This window comes from Aotus nancymaae, unplaced genomic scaffold (genome assembly GCF_030222135.1).
Source record: "Aotus nancymaae isolate 86718 unplaced genomic scaffold, 86718_ANA_hifiasm-v0.15.2.pri h1tg000025l, whole genome shotgun sequence".
NCBI classification, from domain to species: Eukaryota; Metazoa; Chordata; class Mammalia; order Primates; family Aotidae; genus Aotus; species Aotus nancymaae.
The window spans coordinates 28,788,158-28,798,859 of NW_026988438.1; the positions used below are offsets into that span (position 1 = coordinate 28,788,158).

At 46.4% G+C, this 10,702-nt stretch overlaps 1 protein-coding gene and 1 long non-coding RNA gene across 11 annotated transcripts in view; one reads left to right on the forward strand and one right to left on the reverse strand.

The window, feature by feature from the left end:
- Window positions 1–10,702, forward strand: part of PDE1C (phosphodiesterase 1C) — a 613,256-nt gene that overhangs the window by 571,221 nt on the left and 31,333 nt on the right. For 7 of the 8 annotated variants that reach the window (XM_064380481.1, XM_064380483.1, XM_064380484.1 and 4 more), the window contains exons 20-21: window positions 2,792–2,927; window positions 9,433–9,574. In XM_064380481.1, coding sequence (XP_064236551.1) covers window positions 2,792–2,893 — 102 coding nt within the window. In that variant the 3' untranslated portion in view covers window positions 2,894–2,927; window positions 9,433–9,574. Of the gene's footprint in view, window positions 1–2,791; window positions 2,928–6,868; window positions 6,952–9,432; window positions 9,575–10,702 lie in introns of all 8 variants that reach the window. The other variant, XM_064380482.1, reaches the window with a different exon arrangement.
- The window catches only part of LOC105732848 (uncharacterized), a 124,707-nt gene that overhangs the window by 69,078 nt on the left and 44,927 nt on the right, over window positions 1–10,702 (reverse strand). The gene's annotated exons all lie outside the window — the stretch shown is intronic.

Sequence of the window (10,702 nt, forward strand, 5' to 3'; positions counted from 1 at the left end):
TGCCATGTTGGCCAGGCTGGTCTTGAACTCCTGACCTCAGGTGATCCACCCACACTGGCCTCCCAAAGTGCTGGGATTACAGGTGTGAGCCGCCATGCCCAGCCATCTTGTGGTTTACTTTTTGTACATCTTTTTCTGCCCATTGTCAATATCTTATTGGGGGTTATTTGAAGAATCTTTCACCCTAATATGCATCATCTTTTTGATTTTTTGGAGGTAGGCTTTCGCTCTGTCGCTAAGGCTGGAGTGCAGTGGCACAGTCATAGCTCACTTCAGTCTTGATCTGCCGGGTTCATGTGATGCTCCTGCCTCAGCCTCCCGAATAGCTGGGACTATAGACACACTCCACCATGCCCAACAGATTTTTGTATTTTTTGCAGAGACGGGGTTTCACCGTGTTGCCCAGGTTGGTCTCCAACTCCTGAGCTCAAGTGATTCTTCCGCCTCAGTCTCCCAGAGTGCTGGGATTATAGGAATGAGCCACCATGCCTGGTCTCATTCTTCTCTTTATGAACTTTTTACAAACATCTTTTTAAAAGATTAGATGTTTTAAATAATTTCTTCAAATTACTATTAAAGAGTGTCACTGGGACAGTTGATGTAATTTGTATATGACTGCAGGACACCAGATGCATGCTAATAACATTCATTCTTGTTTTGGAAAATTGTGCTCCAGTTACATAAAAGCATGTCCTGGATTGTAAGGGGATAACCCCTAGTTTTTTGGGGGTAAAGATATGTAGAGCCTACATCTTAACTTTTTTTTTTTTTTTTGAGACAGAGTCTTGCTCTGTTGTCCAGGCTGGAGTGCAGTGGCGTGATCTGCAGCCTCTGCCTCCTGGGTTTAAGCTATTCTCCTGTCTCAGCCTCCTGAGTAGCTGAGGATTATAGGCATGCACCACCATGCCTGGCTAATTTTTGTATATTTAGTAGAGATGGGTTTTCATCATGTTGACTAGGTTGGTCTCAAACTCCTGACCTCAGGTGATCCACGCACCTCAACCTTCCAGGGTGCTGGGATTACAGGTATGAGCCACTGTGATAGTCCTTTAACTGTTTGAGTGGTTTAGAAAAAGATGTGTTTGCACGTGTGTGTGTGTGTGTGAATGGATAGAGACAGAATGTTACTGTAAACTTAGCAACATGTTAATTGTGGTGAGTTGAGTGAATTCTTAGTATGATTTGAGTAATTTTTCTATACGTTTGAAATTATTTTAAAACAAAAAATGAAAGTGTTTAACTTTTTATTACAAAAGTGTTCAGTTGGCCGAGTGCAGTGGCTCACACCTGTAATGTTAGCACTTTGGGAGGCCAAGGTGGGTGGATTACCTGAGGTCAGGAGTTTGAGACCAGCCTGGCCCATGTGGTAAAACCCTGTCTCCACTAAAAATACAAAAATTAGCCAGGTGTGGTGGTAGGTGCCTGTAATCCCAGCTACTTGGGAGGTTGAGGCAGGAGAACCGCTTGATCCCAGGAGGTGGAGGTTACAGTGAGCCAAGATTGCACCACTGTACCCAGCCTGGGTGGAGTCACATAGAAAGACTATTATAAAACTCAATAAACTTATCACCTAGCTTTCACGATTGCTAATGCTTTGTCGTATCAGCCTTTTTTTTATCCCCCCTCAACCTGTTTTTTTTTTTTTTTTGAGGGGGTCTGGCTCTGTTGCCCAGGCTGGAGTGCGATGACATGATCATGGCTCCCTGCAGCCTCCACCTTCTGGCCTCAAGCAATCCTTCCACCTCAGTCTCCTGAGTAGCTGGGACTACAGGTGTGAGCCATTATTACTGGGTAATATTTTTTATTTTTACTTTTTGTAGAGTTAGTCACCCAGTGTTGCCCAGGTTGGTCTTGAACTCCGAGCTCATGAAGTCCTCCCACCTCGGTCTCCTGAAGTGCTAGGATTATAGGCATGAGCTACTGGTCCTTGCCCATATTAGCCTTTTTTAATGTAAAATTTTAAAAAGTTGGTGGGCATGGTGGCTTACGCCTATAATCTCAGCACTTCATGAGGCCAAGGTGGGAGGATTGCTTGAGCCCAGGAGCTCAAGATCAGCTTGGGCAACATAGGGAGACTCTGTCTCTACAAAAATAAAAAATAATTAGCCACGATTGTGCCGCTGCACTCTGTCGTGGGTGACACAGTGAGACTCTGTCACCAAATAAAGGAGTGGTGGCTCATGCCTGTAATCCCAGCATTTTGGGAGGCCGAGGGGGCAGATTGCCTGAGCTCAGGAGTTTGAGACGAGTCTGGGCAACATGGTGAAACCCTGTCTCTACTAAAATACAAAAAAATAGCCAAGTGTGGTGGCGTCTGCCTGTAGTCCCAGACTTGGGAGGCTAAGGCAGTTGAATTGCTCGAACCCGGGAGGCAGAGGTTGCAGTGAGCCAAGAACACGCTACTGCCCTCTAACGTGGGTGACATAGCGAGACTTCATCTCAAAAAAACAAAACAAAACAAAAAAAATGAATGAATGATTAAAAAAAATAGTGAATTAGAGCCATCTTGATATTTTCCTCCTAAATCATCTTTTTTCCCCTAAAACTTTTCTATGCACCCCCCCAAAAAAAGCCATTTTTCCTTTATGACCCAACAGAATGAGCTGTAATACCCTTGTAATATGTGCAAATGTCTATCCACATTCACACATCCCCAGCTGTGTGGCTGCCTTCATTTGCAGCGGGCAGTTGTGCTGGGGTTGGGGTGCAGTATCGGCACGCGTGTGTGAGCCCCATCCTCCTCCTCCTCTCATTGACTCTCATTGCCTAACCCCTTGTGTCTCGGCCTCAGGTTGATCATCCGGGGCTACCACCAGCCCCTGGAGAGCAGTGGCCTCTGGTCCTTAAACAAGGAGGACACATCGGAACAAACAAGTCATGCCTGTTTTGGTAAAGAACTGGAAGAAGAAATACACCAAATCTAGGAAGTAAGTGTGAGTTTCCTTGTCCTCTAGGATGCCCCGGTTCCCTCCTTGGCCTGAATCCAGGGTGTAGCCCTGGCAGTGCTGCTTGTTACTAGCTTTGTGGTTCTCGCTTCTCCTCCGGGCCTCAGTTTGTTTTTATGCCAAATGGGGCAAAATCTCAAAAGTCATTTTTCTGAGTAGAAAAGAAGAGAGAAGCTGGATATGGTGCCTCACATTTGTAATCTCAGCACTTTGGGAAGCCAAGGCGGGTGGATCACAAGGTCAGGAGTTTGAGACTAGCCTGGCCAACATGGTGAAACCCCGTCTCTATTAAAAATACAAATATTAGCTGAGTATGGTGGCGAGCGTCTGTAATCGCAGCTACTTAGGAGGCTGAGGCAGAAGAATCGCTTGATCCCAGGAAGCGGAAGTTGCAGTGAGCCAAGATCGCACCACTGCACTTCAGCCTGGGAGACAGAGTGAGACTCTATCTCAAGAAAAGAAGAGAGAAAGCCGGGCATGGTGGCTCACGCCTGTAATCTCAGCACTTTAGGAGGCCGAGGCGGGTGGATCATGAGGTCATGAGATAGAGACCATCCTGGTCAACATGGTGAAACCCCGTCTCTACTAAAAATACAAAAATTAGCTGGGCATGGTGGCACGTGCCTGTAATCCCAGCTACTCAGGAGGCTGAGGCAGGAGAATTGCCTGAACCCAGGAGGCGGAGGTTGCGGTGAGCCGAGATCGCGCCATTGCACTCCAGCCTGGGTAACAAGAGCGAGACTCCATCTCAAAAAAAAGAAAAGAAAAGAAAAAAACACTGCCCAAGCAGACAATTGATGCTGTTTGCCATGGCACGTGACTGTCCCTCCTTGAGTTAGTCTCACTTTTTCTGTCTCTGAGAATCTGGCATCCCTCGTGTTCCTGCTGTTTGAAGTGTTTCTGTCCAACACACTCAGCTGACCATGTACATTTGTTAAGCCAAAGAAGCCCCATTTGCAGGGGATTTTTGCTGTACTGGATTTTAGACTACCCTGTATGTAAGGTGAGCCCCACTGCGCCACCTCTGTCATTGTTTTGCGAATCAGGTCAGGGCCTCCGCTGTATGTACCTTGACTCTTCAGATCTGAGACACTATCAATTGCATGATATGTTATTACCGTGTGTAACAGTAAGAAAGAAAAACAGCTGCCAATTAAACAAAGATGTAAGACGCATCCCGAGCCCGGACGAGCTGGAACGTGAAATTGCAAGTGACGTGGGGGCAGTAGGGTGGCTGTTTTTGTTTCTGTTGCCAGTTCTGGGGTAAGCTTACTATGGCAAGCTGTGATGGAGCCAGCCTGGTGCATTGGATTCTCCACAGACCCGTTGGCCTTACAGAGACAATCCCCAGACCCAGGTTCAGTTCCTCATTCTATTCCAGGGATGCCCAGGATACAGACGTTCAGTCAGACCCAGATGGTGGGCAGAAATCTGGGACATCCATGGTGCCAGCTACTTGGACCTCAGCAGAGGACCTTGTGATCCTGGTGGGAGACTGTTTGGGTGGTCCAGGTGATGAGAGAAATTGTCTCATGGGAGACGGATAGAGCTTGGGCCTCCATGGCTGAGCATTGTATGGAAATGGCCCGTATCCATGACCCAGTTGAAGGTCGTTGGCAGGCAGAGGTGGGGGTCTCTGTTTATTACATGGAGACAGAACTAGTAGGATGGATGGATGGATAAATGTTAGATTGGTAGATGATAGTTAGATGATAGATGGAGAGATAGTGGATGGATACATGATAGGTGGATGAATAGATGATGGATGATTGATAGATGATGGGTGAGTGAATGGATTGAGGGTGAGAGGGGATCTACTAGGGAAACTAGATCATGTGATTATAGAGAAGTCCTATGCTAGGCTATCTGCAAGCTGAAGAACCCGAGAAGCTGGTAGTGTGGCTCAGGCCAAGTCCAAAGATTTCAGACTCAGGGAAGCTGATGGTGGAATTCTCAGTCCACAACCAAAGGCCTGAGAACCTGGAGTGACTGGGATAAGTCCCAGAGTTCAGAGGCCAGACAGCTTGGAGTTCTGATTTCCAGGGGGCAGGAGAAGATGGCATCCTGGCTGCAGAAGAGAGATCACATGAATTTACCATTTCTCTGACTTTTTCTTGTGTCTGGACCCTCTGCTGATTAGGTGGTGTCCAGTCACATGGGGTGAGGATGGAAACACCCTCACAGCTACACACTCAGAAATAACACTTTACCAGCCATCTGGGTATCCCTTAACCCCGTCAAGTTGACCCCTAACATCACCTATCACCTGGATTCCTTCAGCCTCACCTGTAGTGTTCTCCCTGCTATGAAGGCCACATTTGTAGCATGGACTTCAGCATTCCTCATCACCAATGCCTGTGCTGATCGCCTGGCTCGGCTTCCTTTCGTGGAAGAAGGATGCCCACCTTTGCATTCCCTGGAGCTTGCCAGGCAAGCAGGTTGTTGGAGACACCATGGGAGAGGCAGAGCCTCGGGAGGAGGACGGAGTTTGAATCAAGAAGCTCCTCTACTGACCTGGCTCTTAATTCATTGAGCAGGTGAAACTGACTGCAGTTTCTGTGCTTAGTGATGTTTAGTCCCTGAGGGTTCAGGGAGTGGAACGAAACATACACTTTTTTTTTTTTTTTTTTTTTTTTTTGAGATGAAGTGTTGCTCTCTCACCAGGTTGGAGTGCAGTGGCATCATCTCAGCTCACTGCAACCTCCACTGCCTGGGTTCAAGCAATTCTCATTCCTCAACTTCCCAGGTAGCTGGGATTACAGGTATGCACCACCATGCCTGACTTATTATTTGTTTATATATGTATTTTTTTTGAGACAGAGTTTCACTCTTGTCACCCAGGCTGGAGTGCAGTGGTGCAACCTTGGCTCACAACCTTTGCCTCCTGGGTTCAACTGATTCTCCTCCCTCAGCCTCCCGAGTAGCTGGGATTGTAGGCATGTACCACCACACCCAACTATTTTTGTATTTTGAGTAGAGACAGGGTTTCTCCATGTTGTTCAGGCTGGTCTTAAACTCCCAACCTCAGATGATCTGCCTGCCTTGGCTTCTCAGAGTGCTGGGATTATAGGTGTGAGCCACTGTGCCTGGCCTTTTTATTTTTTTTTAAGAGACAGGTGTCACTATGTTCCCCAGGCTGGTCTCCAACTCTTGGGCTTCCAGAGATCCTCCTGCCTCAGCCTCCCAAGTAGCTGGGATTACAGGTGCGATCCACCATACACAGCTGAGTTCTGGTTTATGACAACCTAGGCTACCCTGGGAAGGTGGAAATTAGGGATGGGAGTGAAGGCAGGGAGACCTGGGTGGGGACCTCAAGGCCGGTCCATGAAGTTCCTTCATGCCTCACTGGGAGCCTCCATTATTTTTACACAGGGTCTCACTCTTTTATCCAGGCTGTAGTGCAGTTGGCACCATCTCAGCTCACTGCAGCCTCCATTGCCTAGGCTGGAGTGATCCTCCTACTTCAGCCTCACGAGTAGCTGGGTCTATGGGCACATGCCACCACACCTGGCTAATTTTTTTTTGTAGAGATAGTATCTTGCCATGTTGCCCAGGTTCTTGAGCTCCTGAATTCAAACAGTCAACCTACTTTGGCCTCCCAAAGTGCTGAGATTACAGGCATGAGCCTTCATTTATTACCCAGAGCATTTTCTGAAAATTCAGTGAGATAAATGTCATAATAAGCTGTGCTCTAGTCCTGGGTAAATTCTGGGCAGTTTTAGTTGTACAGGTTGTATTTATTCATCTGTACACTTCCATCTTGCAGGGAGGGTGTGGTGAGAACTGGCTCATTGAGCTTGAAAGCAGTCCACTTGAAAGGGGGCTGGCTCTTTGAGTACCTTGGTGTTTAGGGATGCTCATCTTGGGGCCAGGGCATCATTTCCTAGGGACACTGATAGATGGATCGCTTCCTTTGTTCTCAGAGGCATAAGCCAGATCTGGCACCTGTAACCCCTGTGGAACTGGAGAGAGTGACAAGAACCCTGTCCTAGGCTGGAATTTCCTGGTATGGCCCTTTACACCCAGATCCCTTTAGTTAACTGGAGAAGGGAATGCAGCTTGTGCAGGTATGGGCTGCCTGGGTTTCCTAGGCTCAGGGGCCAGGTGAGGGAGGCCTGGGCTTGGGGGGTCTGCATGGCTTCTTGGCCCCCTTTACAACCTTTGTCCACTCAAAAGTCAGGTGTGCTGGGGTACGGTGGCTCATGCCTGTAATCAAAGCACTTTGGAAGGTGAAGTAGGAGGATCACCTGAGGTCATGAGTTCGAGACCAGCCTGGCCAACATGGTGAAACCCCGTCTCTACTATAAATACAAAAATTAGCTGGGTGTGGTGGTACTTGCCTGTAATCCCAGCTACCTTGGAGGCTGAGGCATGAGAATTGCTTGAACCTGGGAAGCAGAGGTTGCAGTGAGCTGAGATTGCACCACTTCACTCCAGACTGGGGGACAGAGTGAGACTCCATCTCAAAAAAAAAAAAAAAAAAAAGCAGGTGTGAGTGATCTCCCTGCTTGGGTTTGAAAATCCAATGCTTCATTTGTTTGTATGTAATAGTTTTATGTTCTCTTTTTTGTATATGGCCTCTTAGAGCTTAGAGCCATTTTGGATTATGGTTTCTGCTGGCATGACTATAAAATGCTTCTGTGACTCTGGAAGAGTTTGGCATGTTTTTTTTTTTGTTTTTTTGTTTTGTTTTGTTTTTTAAGTTAGACGTAGTGACCATACAGCCAGCCACTCCCTTCCCAGACATCCACCCAAGAGAGCTGAGAGCATACATTTATAAAAGATTGATACAGGAACGTTCTTAACTACTTTGTTTGTGATAACCCAAATTGGAAGTAAGCCAGACATCTATTGGCAAGTGAACAGACAGATTTAGCCATTATGTGCAAACGTACAACTGAATACTAAGTTATGTACAAGAATGAACTATTGGCTGGTCACAGAGGCTCATGCCTGTAATCTCAGCACTCCCGGCTTCGGGGTCACACTGTGAGCTGGCAGTAGAATATGGCAGGTGACCTGCCTCTCAGAAGAACATTCCTCGAAGCCAGGGGCTGGCCAAAAATGGACTGAGGTCCACATATGGCTCATGAGGTCAGCATGGATTTCATTTTTTAATTTTTTTGAGACAGAGTCTTGCTCTGTTGCCCAGGCTGGAGTGCAGTGGTATGACCTTGGCTCAACACGACCTCCACCTCCCTGGTTAAAATGATTCCCGTGCCTCAGCCTCCCAGAAGCCATCCCAGAAGCTGGGGTGACCATCATGGTCCACTGCACCTGGCTTATTTTTTGCCCAGTCGGGGGTGCAGTGGCATGATCTTGGCTCACTGCAACTTATGCCTTTTGGATTCAAGTGATCCTCCTGCCTCAGCCTCCTGAGTAGCTGAGACCACAGGTATACACCACCATGCCCAGCTAATTTTTTTGTTTTTAGTACAGACCGAGTTTCACCATGTTGGCCAGGCTGGTCTCAAACTCTTAGCGTGAAGCAACCCGCTCGCCTCAGCCTCTCAGAGTGCTGAGATTACAGGCATGAGCCACAGCGCCCAGCCAGATTTCATATTTTTAACGGTGAAAAAAAAAATCAAAACAATATTACATGACAGATGCAAATTCTATAATATTTAAATTTTAGTGTTTTTAAATACATTTTTACAGGAACACAGTCACACCCATCAATTTCCATATTATCTATGGCTGCTTTTCCACTACACAGGAAGAGACAGGTATTTGTGACAAAGACCATATGTCCTGGAATGCTGAAAGTTTCCAGAAAAAGTTTCTTTACTCCTACTTTCTTCCAGTATCTCTTGAACTTTAATGTCCATACACACCACCTAGAGAACTAGTTACAATTCAGATTCTGTTTCAGTGGATCTGGGCAGAGGCCTACAATTCTGCACTGTTAATAAGCACCAGGTGATGCCATGGCTGCTGGACCATGGACCACACTTTGAGTAGTGAGGATCAACTCCAGTGTGTCTCTACATATCGACCTGAACCAGCAGCAGCAGTACCTGGGGATGTGTTAGGAATGCAGATAACTGAGGCCCCACCCAGACCTACTAAACTAAAAATCCAAGTGGGGCCCAGAAAGCTGCGTTTTATAGTAACAAGCTATCAGCCAACATAGTGGCTCACGCCTGTAATCCCAGCACTTTGGAAGGCCGAGGCAAGTGGATCACTTGAGGTCAGGAGTTTGAGACCAGCCTGGCCAATATGGTGAAACACCATCTCTACTAAAAATATTCTTAAATTAGCCGGGTGTGGTGTTGCATGCCTGTGATCCCAGCTACTCAAAGGCTAAGGTGGAAGAATTGATTGAACCCAGGAGGTGGAAGATGCAGTGAGCCGAGATCACGCCATGGCCCTCCAGCCTGGGAGACAGAGTGAGAGTCCATCAATCAATCAGTCAGGCAACGAAATATATTAAGCTATCCAGGTGATTCTGATGCAGGCTTGAATTTGAACACCATCTCTCCTGCAGGTCAAGACTCAGAGATTTAAGGCAAGACCAAGAAAATTCAGTGTCAGCATGAGCACGCTTTCACAAAAGCTGAAAAGGCTAGAACTTCTTTAAACAGTCCACCTGCAACTCAGCTAACATGAAGCAGGTGGTAGTTTAACAGGTAAGTTTCGTATTTATAAAAATGTTTAATGCCACTTCACAGAAAACCTGACCAAGAACGACACAGTTAATAATAAAAAGACAGAAAAGACATGGGGCATCATCTGAAGTCATCCTTCACCATTAACTTTTTAACTGTACTTAAAAGGGAATTTCCATAGTCCATCTCTATATGGTCTCTCAATATGGGGCCAGCTTTGCAAAATGGTAAGTTGTACTTTTTTTTTTTTTTTTTTGAGATGGAATTTTGCTCTTGTTGCCCAGGCTGGAGTGCAATGGCGTGATCTCAGCTCACTACAACATCTGCCTCCTGGGTTCTAGTGATTCTCCTGCCTCAGCCTCCTGAGTAGCTGCGATTATAGACATGAGCCACCACACCTGGCTAATTTTGTGTTTTTAGAAGAGACGAGGTTTCATCATTTTGGTCAGGCTCGTCTCGAACTCCTGACCTCAGGTGATCCACCCCCGCCTCTGCCTCCCAAAGTTCTGGGATAACAGGTGTGAGCCACTGTACCCAGCCTGCACTGTTGTCTTTAAACTTTTCAAAGCCAGCTAGACAGGGATAGACCTGTCACCATACCCCAGGACAGGCACCAGAACACTCAGTGTAGCATGGATCATGATAGTAAAAAACAGGGAACGATCTTTTTGCAATGAATGGGAGAAAAGTAATGCCAACAGGGTACATCCACATGCCTAACAAGCATGCATCATGAACACAAATGAAGCAAGCCAGGCATGGCAGCAGTGCACCTGCAGTCCCAGCTACTTGGGAAGCTAAAGCAGGAGGATTGCTTGAGCCCAGGAGTTTGAGGCTGTAGTGAGCTGTGATCACACTGCTGTACTCCAGCCTGGGGGACAGAGCATGACCCTATTTCAAAACCAAAAAAAAAAAAAAAAAAAAAGATCAGAATGAACCCAGATCACACACTATTAACTACACAAAGGGAACTCTGTACAGTATGATCCCATTTAAATCTGTCAAAATATTTTTTAAAAACTATATGCTTGTACATTTTCTTCTAAAAGCATGCACAAAACTTTCACTTTGGAGGAGAGGAACTGATGGAAGAGAAGACAATATACTTTTTATATCTTTCTGTATGATTTGATTTTTTTTTTTCTACAG